Source organism: Talpa occidentalis, unplaced genomic scaffold (assembly GCF_014898055.3).
Source record: "Talpa occidentalis isolate TD23 unplaced genomic scaffold, MPIMG_talOcc4v2.1 talOcc4.4, whole genome shotgun sequence".
NCBI classification, from domain to species: Eukaryota; Metazoa; Chordata; class Mammalia; order Eulipotyphla; family Talpidae; genus Talpa; species Talpa occidentalis.
The window spans coordinates 43,254,857-43,272,717 of NW_023604295.1; the positions used below are offsets into that span (position 1 = coordinate 43,254,857).

General features: G+C 41.5%; 1 protein-coding gene across 1 annotated transcript in view; it reads right to left on the minus strand.

Annotated features, from left to right (window-relative positions):
* LOC119257450 (kalirin) overlaps positions 1-17,861 on the minus strand; it is a 476,694-nt gene that overhangs the window by 248,702 nt on the left and 210,131 nt on the right. The window contains exons 5-6 of the mRNA XM_054701110.1: positions 13,432-13,624; positions 10,626-11,138 (exon numbers count right to left, since the gene is read on the minus strand). Coding sequence (XP_054557085.1) covers positions 10,626-11,138; positions 13,432-13,624 — 706 coding nt within the window. The remainder of the gene's footprint in view (positions 1-10,625; positions 11,139-13,431; positions 13,625-17,861) is intronic.

Below are 17,861 nucleotides of genomic sequence, written 5' to 3' on the forward strand. Positions count from 1 at the left end.
TTCATGTCCACCTGGCCTGCCAACCACACTAATAAATGGGAGACCAAAGGATGAAACACTGACTGTATGACTTGGGTGGATCTCTCCTCTAGGTCAAAGTTTTCTGTGTAAAAGGAAGGGCTGGACCAGAAAATCTCTTAGGTCACAAATGTAAGAACACTTTGGAAACTGACATTCAAAACAATATTATATATTAGAATTGCTACAATGGCACTTCAGTTTGACAAATGACTATGGAGTCGTGCTCGCTGCTCACCAGGGATGTGCGGAGTTGGGGGTGGCAAAGAGAAGAGGCAGTGGCCAGCAGGAAGGAGAGGCGGCACTGTTCCTCTACCACTGGCCCCACTGGTTCTCGCTGCCCCAGCAGGATACTCTGGGAATGGCTATGGGCCCTCGAGAGTGATCAGAACTGTTTATACCTTAGGAGAGGGGAGGAAACAGCAGTGGATACTTTTCCCAGTGACAGGGCATCCTGGAATGTCCTGTATTGCTAATGTGGTTAACAGGACATACAAACTGCAAAAACACCGTATGTAACCTTTAGTCCAGTATCCAGTCTCCTACCATGATGTCCTTCACCCAGTGAATCCTATAAATATTTTGTCATGATGATTAACACGAAAGTAATATTATTTGTTTGCACAGACATTTTTTTCTTGGATGGACTGTGTTTCTGGACCCAAGTTCACATAGATGAATAAAACGAACTCTCAGCCATAAGCGAAGCAGAAGGTGACAAGTGTCTCAGCTATAAAAGATGTTTGGGGAAGGGCGGGCACCCCTCCTGGGAAGAATCACTTTCCTCTGTGACTGTTTCAAGGAAAGATACTCCTTTTCCAGACACCTTTCCCTGTGGTGGCTCTCCCGACTCTGATGTCTCAGATAGGCCCCTCATTTGACATAGGTACTTGTGCCTTACCCAAGAGGACCACACAATATGATAAACCTACATCAAAACCTCAAACTTCTTTCAAAAATCAATTATTGATTTTGTCCCATTAGAGATCATTGAAAATTATCTGGAGCAAGCTCATTTGGGAAATAGCATCAGTGACCCTCTGCATGGCCTTCGTGGGACTAAAGAATAAATCATGACTTAAAACTATATCAGGAGATGGAAGGGCAGCAGGTGTCCTTAGGAAGCAGCTGTGCTTGGCCAGGCAGTGTGCTGGGTACCTCCACATCATTCCAATCAATTCTTATAACAGCTCTGCATAGCAACATGTGCTTTTGTTTTTTGGTTGTTGTTTTTTTTTTTTTTTGTTTATTTATTTATTTATTTATTTTTAAATTTATTTATTTATACAAGCACTGGGTACAGTCAGAAGCGTGGGAGGGTGAGAGAATCCACCAGAGCCAGAGCGGGGAGCAGAGCAGGCAGAAGGACCGAAGCACACTGCTGAGGGGAGCAGCGGGCGGCAGGAGAGGTCTGCGCGCCATGCGGGACCCTCCTCCAGTGGCCGGGGAGCAGCCGGGAATCGAACCGGCGCTGCAGAGGCTGCGGGCAGCTTCGCAACCCAGCGCTCAACCGCTGCGCCACCAGGGAGGCCCGGTTGTTGTTTTTTTTGATCAGGAAAAGAACTCAACAGATTGTTTCTACTTTCTGAGAAAAGTTCATTTTCCATTCTCACCCAAGGTGACAACCCTGAAGAGAGAATAGCTAATGTAGATATACAGGGGTGAATACCAAGAAAGCAAAAACTATTCTAGAACTGTTACACTACAAAGGGGCTGAAATATTACTTAGTGCAACAAATCTCAAAGGCAGAAATTCTGAGACATCCACATACATATCTCCTCTCTACTATCAGCCACTGCCACTACTACCATGACCCATACACACTCTGCCACCATGCTTCTCCTGTTGAAAGACATTCTCATGAAGGGAGAATATTATATGTGTGTAGGGTAAGGTAAAACTATAGGCTTTTCTGCCCTCCTGCCATTAGGATAGATGACGGAACCCTGTGGTCCCAAATGCATGCCTGATGCAGGCACCTGGAATAGGCGTGGGCATATGTAGATGGGATTCACCTGGGCTAAGACTGGGCTTTTAAAGGTGGTGTCACGGGGACACCAACAAAGGCAGAGAACGAGAAGTAGAGAAGCAGGATGAGAACCATGAGAGAGGAGAGCAGCAGAGAACACCAGAGAGCTCAGATAGAGTGAAGACTTGCTGGGGGCCCGGGAGGCCTGCCAGCCTCCCGGCCCCCCAGCACCCCTGCCTGCTGTGTACCTGGTAAATCCCAATTAAAGCTTGTAAAAGCCACTGAGGGCTCCAGGACTCTCTCCTCCTTTACCCGGTCTGCTGGATCAGAGAACCTGCCCTGTGCACTTCCTGCCCTTACAATGTGAAAGCCATAAAATGCGGAAGCAGGATAAAAGTTGAAAGACTCCGAGCTAGACTAAATTCTTCATCTTTGTTTTGCTGAGAACAAAATTGGGTCTCAGAATCTTACATGTGGTAAGCAGCACCTCTAGACAAATTCAAAGTCCCAACTTTATTTCGGCACAGACACAGCACCAAAGGATGTGAATAGAATTTTACATGCAAAAATGAATATGCAGGAAGGCATTTAAAATTAGCTTCTCCACTTGGAGCAGGCAGAACCAAGATGGCATCAGAGTTTCCTTGCTTTGTTCCCTAAAAGATAACGTAGATCAACAAGTGGGGTACTGCAGCCAGAAAATCCTGTGGCTTTGGGAGAAACTGGAAAACCTCTTGGACCACAGAGACCAGGCAGACTGTGCAGAAGGGACATGGAAGAGAATCATGCTTCACTGAACAAGATGTGAATGATCAGAGGCACCTGGAGGCTGTGATTTGCGGTAGGAGGCTGCAGTACAAACTACAAAGCTGCCATTTGGCCAACCACTCAGCCAGCAGCCCTGGGAAAGGCAGAGCTAGAGTGTGGAAGCACACACCCATGACTGAGGGAAATACATGCAGGAGAGTTGGGGTGCTTCCAGAGGGGCCAGGTCTTTGGTGCAATGAATAAGAACTGTGTGTTGGGCTGCACTTCCCCTCCCCCAATCTTTCCAAGTGGTCCTGACCTTTGAAGCTCACTGGATGCACCTTCTAACATCAGTCTTGGGTCTGAAATCTCAGAGAGGAGGGCAATTGGTAATGGTACAAACAGGAGTCTGGTCATCACCCCCATTCTCTCCGAGCATTCACACTAGCAGCTTGATCCCTCCATCTCACTCCCCTGGCCCTTGACTCAAAAGTTGCAAGATCAAGTCTCAGACTTAGGAAAGCCTGGAGAGGCCAAACATCTAAAATATAAGAACCACAATGCCACCTCTGGAAAGGTAGAAGTAGTTTAAATCTCTAAGTTATTACTACAAATGAAAAATAGGGAAATCTAAAGGAGTGAACAATTGTCCAGATTCCAACCACAAAGATTTGGAAAATTTAATCTTTCTATTTTATAGAGTTTGAAATTGTCATGATAAAAAATTTCAAAGCAATGTAAGAAAATCAAGTCAGTGATACAAGAGAATTATGAAAACAAAGAGATAAAACAAAATTCAGAGAAACAAATGAATGTCATGAGAAATAAAATTAATGAACTGAAATTAGAAATGTTTAAATAAGAAAACAATGGAGTTGCAGGTTATGAAAACATCAATAATGGAGATTAAAAACAAACTGTGAAGAAAGCTATGTAAGCAGAATAGACTAAATTGAGGATCAAATCAGTGACTTTCAAAATAATAATGCACAAAAGGTCCAGATGGAAGAAGAAAGGAAAATATGAAGAAAAAAATGAAGAAACACTTCAAGAACTATCTGACTCTATTAGGAAAGGCAACATAAGGATAATGGGTATTCCAGAAGGGGAAGAGAGAGCGATGGGAACAGAGAACTTATTTAAGGAAATAACAGAGGAAAAGTTGCCAAATCTGGGGAACTAAATCTACAAGTCCTTGAAGCTAAAAGAACACCTGGTTATCTAAATGTATTGATACACACTGATTCATGACACATAGTCATGAAACTACCAAGAGTTTGGAACAAAGAAAGAATATTGAAAGCATCTAGGGAGAAAAAGCAGGTAACTTATAAAGATACTCCCAACAGGCTCACATCAGATTTTTCTGAGGAAACCCTATGGGCAGGAAAATAATGGAATGATGTACTCAAAACACTTAAAGATAAAAATTGCCGGTCAAGAACACTATATCCTATAAGACTCTTCTTCAGATACAAGAGAGACTAAAAGTTTCCCCCCAAACAGAAACTTAAGGTCTTACTTCACCAACATTAGATCTCTCTACTTCAAGAAACATTAATAGGAATTCTCCTATCTAAACCAAAGAGAAGAAAATCCACAGAAAACAGAACAAGAAGATAGATATAACCACAAAACTAAATACACAATAACAGTAAAAAAAAGCCTCATATATCAAGAATCATCCTAAATACAAAAAGACTGAACTCACAAATCAAGAGGCACGAGGGCTCGCTGGACCAGAAAACAAAACCCTCTCTACTGTCTCTAGGATTCCCATTTGAGCTCCAAATATAAACACAGGCTCAAGGGAAATGAGTGGAAAAAGTTCCTACAAGCACGTGGGACCCCCAATAAGTAGAACATTCATACTCATATCAAATAAAATAGAATTCTAGCTAAAAAAATAATACAGCAAGAGACAGAGGTGGCACATTATATAATGACTAAGAGATTAACACATCAGGAAGACATAACACTCATCAACAGATATGTACCAAATGAAGGAGCATCAAAATACATAAAGCAACTTTATCAAATCTGAAAGCAGACATTGACAGCAACACAATAGTAGTAGGGAACTTCAACACCCTAATTTTGAACAGATTAGGAATTAGACCAATGTCTATTAATAAATATTTATAGGACACTGTACCCCTCAAATCTATATACACATTCTTTTCAAATGCAGAAGGCACATTCTCAAGGATAGAGAACATGTTAGGTCATGAAACAAAGCATTAGGTTCATGAAAACTGAAATTATATCAAGTATTTTCTCTCATCACAATACTATCAATCTACAAAACCACCACAAAAAGAAAGCAGGAAAAACCTCATATATGTGAAGACTGAACAACATACTACTAAATGGCTACTGGGTTCATGAGAAATCCAAGAATAAATTTTAAAAATACTTGGAGATAATAAAAAATGAAGACAGACTCTACCAAAACCTAAGGGACACAACAAAAGAGAAACTAAGAGGGAAATACATGGCTAAATGGTTTCATATCAAGAAACAAGAAAGAGTTCAAGTAAATAATCTAAACTTACACCTTATGGAACTAGAAAAAGAAGAACAAACACAAGCAAAGCCAGCAGAAGGAGGAGATGATAAAATATAGGGAAGATACCTGAAACAGAAGTCAAAAATACAGTCCAAAAGATCAATGAAACCAAAATACGGTTCTTTGGAATAGATAAAGAAAATAGACTATCCTCTAACAAGGGTTACTAATTACTAATAAAAAAAAGGAAGAATCAACAGAATCAGAAATGAAAGGGAAGTTATAACAGACATCTCAAAAATACAGATCATAAGAGATTATATATGCCATTACATATGCCCAATTGAATAACCTAGAAGAAATGGACAAGTTCTTAGAAAAATATACCCTCTTGGTCTCCCTGGTGGAGCAAGGGGTTAGGGACAGTACTATTAAGCTGTCTGTGGCCTCTGCTGCACAAGTTCAATCCCTGGCTGGCCAGGGAGCGACCCACAAGGCGCAGCAGACCTCTTCTGTCTCGCCCGCTGCTCCCCTCAGCAGTGCTTTCAGTCCGTCTGCCTGTTATGCTCCCCACTATGTCTCTAGCGAATGCTCTCAGTCCCTGCACCTCTGGCCTATATCCCAGTTCTTGTATGCATAAATAAATAAATCTTTTTTTAAAAAAAGAAAAATATACCCTCCGACACTGAATCAGAAAGAAATAGAAAAACTAAGCAGATCAGGGCCTCCCCTGTGGCTGCAGCATGTTGAGCACAGTGCTGTAAAGCTGTCCACAGCCTCTGCAGCGTGAGTCCATTCCTGGCCTGCCAGGGAGATTCCCACATGGCGCGGCAGACCTCTCCTGTCATGCCTGCTGCTCCCCTCAGCAGTGCTTTCAGTCTGTCTGCCTATTCTGCTCCACACTCTGTCTCTTGTGAATCCTCTCACCCTCCCGCGCCTCTGGCCTGTACCCCAGCTCTTGTATAAATACAAAATAAATCTTAAAAAAAAAAACTAAGCAGATCAATTACAAACAAGGATATTGAAACAATAATCAAAGTTCTCCCAAAAAACAAAAGTCCAAGACCATATGGTTTCATTAGTAAGTTGCTCCAACTTCCAAAGATCAACTAATACCTGTCCTTGTCAAACTTTTCTAAAGAAATAAGGGAGAGGGAATGTTTCCAAACACATTGTATGAGGCAACATTATACCGATACCAAAGGGAGAAAAAACATCACAAAAAGAAAATTATAGATCAATACACCTGATGAACATAGATGCAATGATCCTCCACAAAATCTTAGCAAACTGAATTCAATATTACATTTAAAGGCTCAAAGGTCATGACCAAGAGGGATTTATTCTAGTATGGCTCAACATCTAAAAAGCAATTAATAATATTTACCGGATCAACAAAAGGAAAGACAAAAAACATGATCAACAGATGCTGAAAATGCAATTGATAAGATTTAACATTCATTTAGGATAAATAACTTCCAAAAAATGGGGACAGATGATACATACCTCAACATAATAAAGGTCATACATACCTATACTTAACATACTCAGTAATGAAAAACTGAAAGCTGTTTCCCTAAAACCAGGTACATGACAAAGAAGTCCTCTTTCACTACTACTATTCAACTAATAGTGGAAGTCCTAACTAGAGCAATTAGGCAAGAGAAATATATAAAAGGACTCTAAATGGGGGAAGAAAAATTTAAAATATCACTATTTGCAGATGACATGATAATATACATAGAAAACCCTAAAGACATTGCACACACAAAACTATTAGAAACAATAAATTAGTACAGTGAGGTGACAGGTTAAAAATCAATTTACAAAAATCAGTTTTGGTCCTATTTGCAAACAACAAGCATTCTGTGTTACTTGAATCACCTCTAAATTACCCATTCTTCTACAAATTGCTCATTAAGGCTTTCCTGATATTTGGGTTGCAATATTCCCTCTTGTCTGAAAACTCCCCAAGCATAGGTATTGTACCTAGGACAGTGGGGTGCAAAAAGCAAACATAAATAATAATAAATGGGAGTTTGTGTGTCCACCTCCTTTATTAGATGCCTTATTGCTCCAGGACAGAAATTCTGGCCTACTTGTCTGTATCTAAGTGTCTTGCTCTGGACACAAGACAGGCTGCTCAAAAGACATTTATTAAATTAATAGGTGGCCTGCTTTATGAATTACTGTCAAATAGAACTTCACCTCCCTAAAAATTGAATTGGGAGAGAGATGGCGCCCTCCTCATCACCACCAAGATAAGGAACACAGGGATCAGGGGAAGGTGGTGAAAGGTGGTTTCACTCCCCATGGTCAGCTGGTAAGGGATCCCTGAGAAATAAGCTGTCACCCCACTGGGTCAGAGGGGAGACTTTGCACCCACTCCTTTTACAAAATAGAAGCTGAGTGATCAGAGACTCCTTTGATTGCCAAGAGCTTCCCAGACGTGGAATTAGAAGTCTCCAAGGAGCCTCCCACAAAGGAGCCTATGACATGGCTCACACAGGAACTATTTCCTCACAGCCTTGTTTAGATGTAGATCTGCACACACAACCCTCACCCCCAACTTTCCTTGTTCCCTCTCAAAAATGCCAAGTAAGTCAAGGGCTGAGGTACTTAGTTCTGCACAGATATTTTAAATTAATCTTGAAGCAACTTAAAAGGACTGTTTCTCTCCCACCCCACACCCAGCACATTTTCTGTGGCAGCTGGGTCAAGCCTGAGCAGCATTTTCACCACTGACTCAAATCAAAATATTCCTGAGCTTCCCTCTTCCCATCATCCTTTTATTTCCTCTGTTTTGGTTTTGATATCTTTCCCCCTTCCTCCATTCCTCTACACACACGCGCACACACACACACACGCTGCTTTTTATGAACACACCATGGAAAAATGGATCCTTAAGTGTCCATGCATAGAAATTCAGGGATCATATACTTGGAGAGGGAAAAATAAAGTATGCTTTTATTTTAATCAACCTCTAACTGAAATATAATATTCTCTTCTATTATGAACATACACGACAAACTACATTAATGTTAGCAAAAGTTGTGCCTCTCACATCAGTAGACATCACATACTACATGAGGGTCATTGTCTTGAAATATGTGTGCTTATCAGCACTTCCAATTAGTGGTACTTCTAGTAGATTTCATTATTTAATATGTATTAAAGAAGTACATTTTGCTACTATATTTTTAAATTTAATATAATTGTATTTCAATTGTTTCCAAGTATACATCTAATACATACTTATGTATGTATATGTGCATACGTGTACATATATGTAAACTTTGTACATTTACAAATATTCTGAGAAGGGGATGATAGTCTTCATCGAATGAGGAGTCCACAGCAGAGAAAGGTTAGGAGTCTCTGTTGTCAAATGAACATTAGAACGTGAGGTATGAGTTTTTCCTCAGTCATCAGGGCATGGACACAAAGGATACTGGTAGTGTTCAGTGGGATTGTGAAGCAGGTCCTAGTTGCAGAGTGGTGGGAGGGCTATTATTTTGTTTTTGAGTCAAACATGATCTGTGACCTGTGTAGTCTTCTCACACCCTTGAGCTTCAGAGATATAGGAGGTGCCTCAAACTCTAGCATGTCTAGGAAGATTTAAGTCCCCCATATTCCCTTCTGTGCCTGGCTTACTAAAATAGGTACCCAGGTCAGGCTGCAAACAGATTCCCTGCCCTAGAATAGAAAAGACCCTAAGAAAAAGATGATGTTCTAGACCTTTCCAATTCTAGTCACAGAAGCAAAAGTACCTGCCCCTGGCTTCACAGACCATCTGAATCCTGACCTGATCTCTCATCACTTGGTGAGTAGTGGTGGGATTCTGTAGTCCAAATGGCCCCTTCCAGAGCAACTAGACCAGGATCAAACCCAAGCTGCCCAGACACAGCAGAGTCCTCAGGAAGGTCAGGGGTAAACTTGAAACCCCTCAAGTTGAGCTAAAACACTTTACATGTCTTTTTCAAAAACTCACAAATGATGTTCAAAAATTCTGGTGTAGAAGAGGGCTGCATATTATTTATATATGCGTGTGTGTATATATATGTAGATATAGAGAGAGAAAGAGCTCTTCTTCTGATTATAAATTAGATAATATTGGAAAACACTGGAAATGTATATAAATTAAATCAATCCTTTAGATTTACCTGGCTCTTAGAAATAAAAACTATTATCACTGTGGAGGACTTTTTTTTTTTCCAGTTCTACCTACATTGGCACTCTCATAAATTGGGATCATAATTATCTAGTTTTATATCATGATTCCATCACTTAAAAATACCCAGAGACATTTAAGTATGGCTCTTAAAAGACACAAAACCATCATATCAAAGGCTGTCTGTAAAACTCACAGGTTACTAAGAGATGTCACAGTATTTGTAAGAGTGGTATTATACATTTAAATATGTTATTTTCAGAAAATTGATAGAACAGTCAATTCACTCTTCCTAAAGCACACATAATAGTATTCTTTCCTTTAACTTGAAGAGCATCCAGAGAAGATATTTTTGTGTCCTCAGCAAAGAGGCACTATGTATATGTATAATTTTTCATTTTTATTTCCTCACATCTTCCCTGATAAGGGGAAAGCTTAGAAAATTCAGTGCTGGAAAAAAAAGGAGTCTTGTTTGAGAAACTACTCAGAAGCTGAGGAAAGAAGTAGTATGGTAGGAAGAGTCTTGGATTGTAAATGAAAGAGAGCAGGCTTCCCAAGTCGCCATTGTAGCCCCAAATCCAGGAGCACTTGCTTGTGGCCCTGCACATCAACAGAGACACCACCATCCACCTCAAAGGACCGATTAAGCCGCCCAGATTAAACAAATCTTTGCTTTGTTGTATTAAATTGCTTTGTTGGCAGTCAAGTACCCTGCAGGACAGTAATCACTAAGCTGAGCTATTGTGGCTGCTAACAGCATAGGTTTCATTGCTGAACAGGCTGGACCACTCACTGCATGTCCAGAGAACAGTGTTCAACAGTGAGTAAAAGTGTGGACTCTGCAGCCACACTGCCCTTCCAAGTTTGGTCAAGTTATCTAGTCTCTCTGATTCCTCATCTCTAAAATGGGATCATGATAATACACCTGCTCCATAAGAATTTTGAGAAATTGCAAATGAATTAATTTACATAGTGCTTAGAACAGTGCCTGATAATAAAGACTACAAAGGGAGGTTAAAAAGTCAGTTACTCATGGCCAAATGCAAAACTGAGATAAACACATCAGATAAAACCAACAGCCACATTTTTAGAAAGCTTTTCAGAAATGCATTATCATTCATCAGTAAGTTGGAGCAGGATCCTCTACCAGTTTCTCGAAAAAGGTCTATCCCCAGCCCACCACTGCTCAGGTCTGGCTGCCTCCTCCTACCTTCTCAGCATCCTGCTCAAACAGTCGTAGCTGGAAGCACTGGTCCAGCTTGAGCTTGCGCACGTGCCACATCTGGTGCAGGTGCTGCCGGGTAGAGTGCAGCTTGTCCAGCAGGCTGGTGATCTTGGGCACCAGGCTCTGGAAGTCGGCGCTGCCTGGGATGCAGTTGCGCCCTGAGAAGCCATCACTGCAGCGGATGCACTGCAGCAGCCGCTGCCCCTCGCGGTCCAGCTCCTCCACAGGAGCCTTCAGCACCTTCTTCTTGAGCTGCGTGTGCTCATCGATGAGCCGCCGAGAGCCCTCCACGTCCACGGGGAACTCCTTCCGGGCAAGCATCTCCTGCAGGTCCTCGAGGCGAGAGAGCAGGTGCACTGCGCTGTTGAAGAACTCCTCCAGGGAGAGCCTCAGCTCGATCCACTCCTCGTGGTTGTAGTCCAGGGAGCCGTCGAACTCCTCCGTCAGCTGGGAGGGGTCCACCAGCTTTGTGAGGCCCTCCACGGACACCATGCTCGTCTGGGAGGGTTAGAAACATAGAGTAAGACTCCGTGATGGGGGGAAGGCAGGGGAGTGCACATCAGGGCATAGAAGGCACAAAGAAAGACAGTCAAGGGGAAAGGTCAAGATAAGGCCACACAATAAGGAACACACCATGTGTAGGAAAGGGTGAATGGGAGGGGAGAGGCCCATTGGTCAAAAGCCACAAACCAGCCAGGGTCAGGAGTTTTAACGGCCTGGCTGACTTGCTCAAAAAGCTTCTCCACTTGCCCACCATTTGCCATTCAAGGAAAGACTGCCTTTATGTTTCTGCTCTCTCATCTTTCTCCTTTCCTCCTGGAAGTCAACGACAACAAGGCTTCAGCTGCTGAAAGGAAAAGTGGGAAGACTAACAGATAAGTGCCTGGGGGTCCAGGTCAGCAAAGCTTTAAAACCAGGCCCATCCCTGGTGGTATGGGGGTTAACTCTAACCCCCCATGGGGTTAGAGTTAACCCCCATACCACCAGTGCTATCAAGCTATCACCAGTCACTGCTGCATGAGTTTGATCCCCAGCCAGGGAGCTAACCCACATGGTACAGCAGACCTCTCCTGACTCGCCTACTGCACCCCTCAGCAGTGTATTTCAGTGGATCTGCCTGCTCTGCTCCCCGCTCTATATCTGGTGGGCCCTGTCACCCCCTGCACCTCTGGCCTATACCCCAATATGCATAAATAAATAAAAATAAATCTTTAAAAATAAAATAAAATAAAACCAGGCCCATGATCCAGGATATTACCATATGGGAGTAAGGTCAGTAATAGAGCTATAGGGTTCTGAGTAGATCTTCCTGCCTCAGCTCCATGCAAGGTCTCCAGTTCAGGGAGTGCCCTTCTCAGTGCAATGGACAGACCCAGGGCTGAGTGAGAGGGCCTCAACTATCTTTCTTGTACTTCTTGTTTAAGAGACAGAGACAAGCTTGCTCTACTCAGGGAGAAGTGGGGTGCAGGGAGATAAAAAGTGCTAGGCAGCTACACTGAAGCAAAAGTTCCAGACTTTTTGAAAGATTATTTTCAGTCTCTTCAGGTTTCTAAACCTAAGCTTATAGGCTTGTTGTCACCATCTCTGTATAAACAAACCAAAAATACAAAAAGCATTTCCCTACAGGACTGGTATCATTGGGTAGGGGTGTTGGGAGACTATGAGAGTTAACTGTTTGTATACCAAGAGAAATTTCTTATGTTATTTACAAGAGTGAAAACTACTTCAGTGAGGTTGTTGTGATCAAATGACAGCCTGCTGGGGCCAACCCCCTCAAAACACACATAGGTGCTCCCAGCCCCTGGAGCACAAGAGTCAGGAAGTGACTGCAAGATTAAGAGCAGCTCCATTTTCCAATGTACACACACACACACACACCAAGTTTCACCCTCTTACACATGAGGACCAGAATTCCAAGAAAGGGTATTTGGTTAGAACAAAGATTCTTAAATCACTCATTTAATCTCATGCATCATCATTAAAAATTCTCAGGGGACACACATGCCCTCTGGAAAATTCTAGTTTGAAAAATTACTTGTTTTCCCTGAATATAAAAGCAACTCTCAAAAAAAAATAGAAAAATATGAGAATAAAAATCACTCATAATCCAGCCATCCCTTGTGGCCAGAATTTCAAGTGCCTCTTGATCTTCTCTATACCTACGCTTAAAATAATCCACCTTTTTTAAAAACAATATATTTCATGAGCATTTTTCAATGACATTGTTTTTCTAAATATGATTTTTAATGACTTTATAGCATTTGTGTATTAATGTTACCAAACTTAAGCTAATACACAGGCTCCAATCTCTCTGTGTGTATGTGTGTGTGTGTGTGTGTGTGTGTGTGTGTTTGGTGTGTATACATACATGTGTTTTACTGCAAATACACTATAATGAATATCCTGGGAGACATTTTTGTTCATATAGCTTTCATCTTTTTGTTTTGTTTAAGTTTTACATTAAAATATTTTCCTAGAAGATTTACTAGAAAAAGGGATATAAACTATTTTAAGACATTTGACACAAATCACAGTGTTGCCAGTTAATACTGCCCCAATTTACACACTCAGCAATAGTAAATAGGAGTGTCCAATGACACCTCGCATTTGGGAATCTCTCAATTCTCTCATTCCACCCCAGACTCTAAGAAAGGCCACAATAGCCAAGGAATGCTGAAGTATCAGCCCCTGTCATGTTGGGTATCACAGAGTAAACGGAGACGTGGAAGTGAGAAATGTGCGGATGGCAGAAGGGAAAGAGAGGGGAGGTGCTGAGAGAGGTCTGGCTCACCTCAAAGATGAATTTGGAGCTGCCAAAGTTGGTCTTCTGCTTCTGCCAGAAGTTGTCAGGTTTGATGATGAGGGCCACATGGATCTCGGCTGGAAAGGCTTCCTGCAGCGTCTTAAGGAGCGGCTTAATGAGGTCCCACTTGGAGCCCCGCATGTCGATGATGACGGTGAAGCCACGTTTGCACACGTCCTCACTGTGGGGAGGTCAGAGGTCAGGCATGGTCACTCTGGGGAGCTGAGACTTTGGCATACACAGTCGAAAGGCATCCAGAAACCTGCATTCCTTTTAATTTGGACCACCCTTCCAACTTCACACCAGGTCTCCTGGCTACCTTCCAATGCAACTCAAAATGTACTGTCTCAGAAGCCTTTGGTAGATTAACCCCATCTGACTCAGGGCATTCTGCCTTCTCCCAGCTCTTAAAAATAACTCAGCCTCCCCTCTAGTTCACTGCACCTGTTGGGAAGTTTAGTGTTTGAGTATTTACACTCATGTTTGATTTTCTTTTCATTTTTGTCTCCCTCTCTTGTTCCTGAGATGAATAGTATTTCCCCCATTTGAATACCAGTTCTCTAAAGGACAGGGTCCTAGCTGCCCTTAAATCTGGGATGGATGTCCTTCCCCATGCCCACACCAAAGGCAGACACTGGTACGTTATGCCATGAACCCAAACTGGACCAAAGAATCTTTTCAATAAAGGGTTCTCAGCCTATTCTATTAAGTGATTTGAGATGACACAAAGCATGAATAACATATATTTTCCTCCTCTGTATTTACTTTAGGATGTAACTTGAGTTCAAAGTGTATGTCAACCTAAAAAAAAAAAAAAGGTTGCTGAACCATGCTGATTGCTCATAGACAGCGCAGGTGGGAATGAATGGATGGATCTGATTGTCTTGTTCTTCCATCATGAGAGTCAGGGTGTAAAAAGGCACATTTCAGGAAGCTAAGAGAAGGCAAACTACTCATGAAATCAAGGTCAGATGAAATGACAGTGACCATCTTGAAAACCAGGAAATAACCAGACTAAGTGAATCAAGATGTTGTTATATAACTTATTAAGTAGCAAAGTTTATGTAAATACTTGAACTTCAACCAATACTCCTAAGAGTGAAAGAAAAAAAAGTGAAGGTCAACATCTTAGTTTGGAAGTAAGTTTATGTCTTGGTAGTGAGGGTTCTTTTTCAGTTTATTAAACCTATGCACTTATTTTATAAGTCAAAATAGACTTTGGTTAAATCACATTTTTATATAAATATTGGTAATGTATTTCCTGAGGATCTATTCCTTAATTTCCTATTTCCCAGATTGTAGTTATTTGAACCAGGGTGCATGTTACATGACCCACAGATGTGCACCACCATATATCAGTCACTTAAAACTACTGGGGGTAAAGCCATGAAAGAAAACAAAACCTCCTTTCAGACTTCATTCTCAAATCTCAACCAGGGATGAGAATGTCATAGTCTGGTGAAGAGACCACAGCTCCCCTGAGTGTGTGATTGTCTCAGGCATAAGGGCTCTTACTTAGGCCTCCCAGTTAAAAAGGAAACTCCCCATAAGGAGACTCTTCCCACTTTTGTGATATAAAGGATTAGACTCAGCATGGGAAAAAGGCTGAGTCTTTTGTTTCTTCCCAAATCCTGGTCCCTAAAGGAAAGGAATTGCCTCTTCTCCTTCTCTGACACTAAGTCAACAAGTGTCCAGAGTCTTCCATCAATAATTTCCTCTGCCCTGCTGTCTGAAGCAATGTGACTTTTAATTAAATTATGGGAGTTCTTTCCAATTATAAGATAAACAGCTGGTAATTATAGAAAAGTTAAAATATTCAAAGATCTTTATGAGAGATGCTAATGACAGGAATTTATAATAATCCGGCCTATTTTCTGTCTGTCTTTTTATGCATGTAATTTTCATACTATATAATCTACTTCTCACTATAATGTAGTTTTCTCTTGTGTCTAAAATTTCATTGGAACTAGTTCACTTAATGACACATAGTCCATCTTATACCTAAAACATAACTGTTTTAGTCATTCTCATTACTGCTTTACAGAAAAGCATATAACATGTAACATGTTATGATATGTAAACATGTAACAGAATTTACATGTTCCCCAGCAACAAAAGTAACCCACTTAATCTATCTTCACTAGCACTGGTCATTGAATTTTTAAAATCTTTGCTCATTTTCTAGGAAAAATCTTGTGCTATATTTAAATTTCCATTTCTTTGATTAAGCTTATATCTACCAGCTGCTAAGTATTTCTTCTGTGACTTACCTGATCATTTCTTTTCCCCATTTTCCTACTAGGGTTTAATGATTTTTCACACTGAGCTTAGTTTCATTTAGCTTAACTCACATTTGTTACATACCCACTTATGTCAGCTAACTGTGGGTCTTGCCTTTCCTCAGAGATGACTGACTTGTTTAACTGCCCCTCAGTCTCCATCACAGTTACATTTAGGCTAACACGAGAAATCTCCATACCTGATATCAAATAGTCAAAAGAACTGGAGTTTGACTAAGCCATGCTCTAAATGGTGGTCTGTAGCTGGCTATCTACACTATTATCTATTAATTTCTGACAACTAAAAGTAGATATCAGGTATTAATATTTCCTAGAAGTTCTCACTAGCTCAGAAGGAAGGGAAAGAAGCCAGGGTCTGAACACTGAAAGTTAATCTAATTGGCAACTTTCTGTGAAAATAGCCTAATCTCCCAAGGCACTCTGTATGTTTGATTTTAAGTAAAATGCATAGCTGGAAGACAGAAAGGAACTTTTTACCCAGAACTTATTCTATACCAGGGACTGTGTTTGGAAACTTGACATTTGTGATTTTACTTTATCCTCACAATACCTTATAAACTTGGTATAAATATCTTCATCTTCATGTAAGAGATGATGAAATTGAGGCACAGAATTTGCTAAAGGTTGCATGACTAGTAAGTGGCTAGGGAAAGAGTCAAAACCAGGATCAAAGACATTATAGCCCATACCCAGGCCATTATATCATATTATACCCACTACTTCACCCTACCTCTGGTGTTTTTATGATTGGGTTTGTGATGGAGGGATTAGGTAAGAGAGTTCACAGGAGATGGGGGAAATAAGGGCAGAATCCAAGTGGCTGACCTTCTTTCTCTAGTCTGTGCAAAATCACAAAATCACACAAGCAAAGGAGCATGATGGATTCAAGTGCAAGTAATTCAATTTGGTCTAAGCATGTGGGTTAGAGGAGACGAGCTCTCACAGAGTGGTGCTGTGAATGTTCTAGGGCGCCGTGTCCCTGGTTCTGACTCTCCACTTGCACACCACCCCCCAGGAGACAATGAGACTTGCCTTGCTACCCACTCCCCATCTCTTGTAGACCAAGTTCTCAGTGCCCAGAACCCTAATATTTTCTACCCAGAGTACCCTTAGCCTATTTTCAGCACCCACAAAGATAAGTAATTCTACCAATATCAGTAGGCCTGAGGGGTGGCAAAGTATTGCTATTTTCAAAGACGTGAATAGAACATGGATGTGTGAGCTGGGGTGTCCCCATCATGGGTGAGGCCCCCTGCAGGCTGGGGGGCAGGAAGAGAAGGCAAGCAGAGCATGGTCTGAAGTCTGGTCTACCTGGGCAGTGTAACCACTGACAGGTTCAATCAGAGAGGGAACATGATCAGGAGGTTTAGTAGTTGAGTCTGCAGCTGTGCAGACAGAGAGTAAATTGGAGTCACCAGAGGGAGTGATGAAAGCAGAAGAAAAAAAAAAACCTTTAAATCTTGGTGTAAATGTTCTTAAGTGAAGTTTTCCTTGGCTCCCCCTGTTTAAAGCTACAGCTATCACCTGGCACTTCCTACTTTCCCTCCCTAATACATTTTTTCCCTTTAGCACTTATTATCATCTGAATCAGGCATTTTACTTATTCATTTATTGCCCACCTTCCCTCATTAGCAAGTAGCCTCAATGAAGGCAGGGGTTTTATAGTCATTTCACAGCTGGAGTCCCTAATACAGTGGCTGGCACATGCTAAGACTCAATACACCCAGGAAGTAGAGGGAGCAGGTTAAATGTGTGGAATCTAGAAGCATCATTCCTCAATCTGAATCCTGGCTCCTTCATCTACTTATTTAGGAAACTTGGGCAGGTTACTTTTGGCTTTGCTATGTCTCATTTCCTTATGTAAAATGTGAATAATAGTATCTACATTATAGGGTTATTTTAAAGATTAAGTTTGTTAACACACACTTAACATGCTGCCAGCCATATTGTCTTCAAGTCTTACTGCTGTAGGAGACACTGTTGGTGTCCCCCCAGGGGTCCTCTGTTGACCGCTGTGCCCACCCCCAGCTCCATGAGTGTTGCAACCATTAGCTTATACCTGTGAACATCTCTGGGGACCTGCCTTTACCTGATCAGTACCACCTCACCAAGACACAC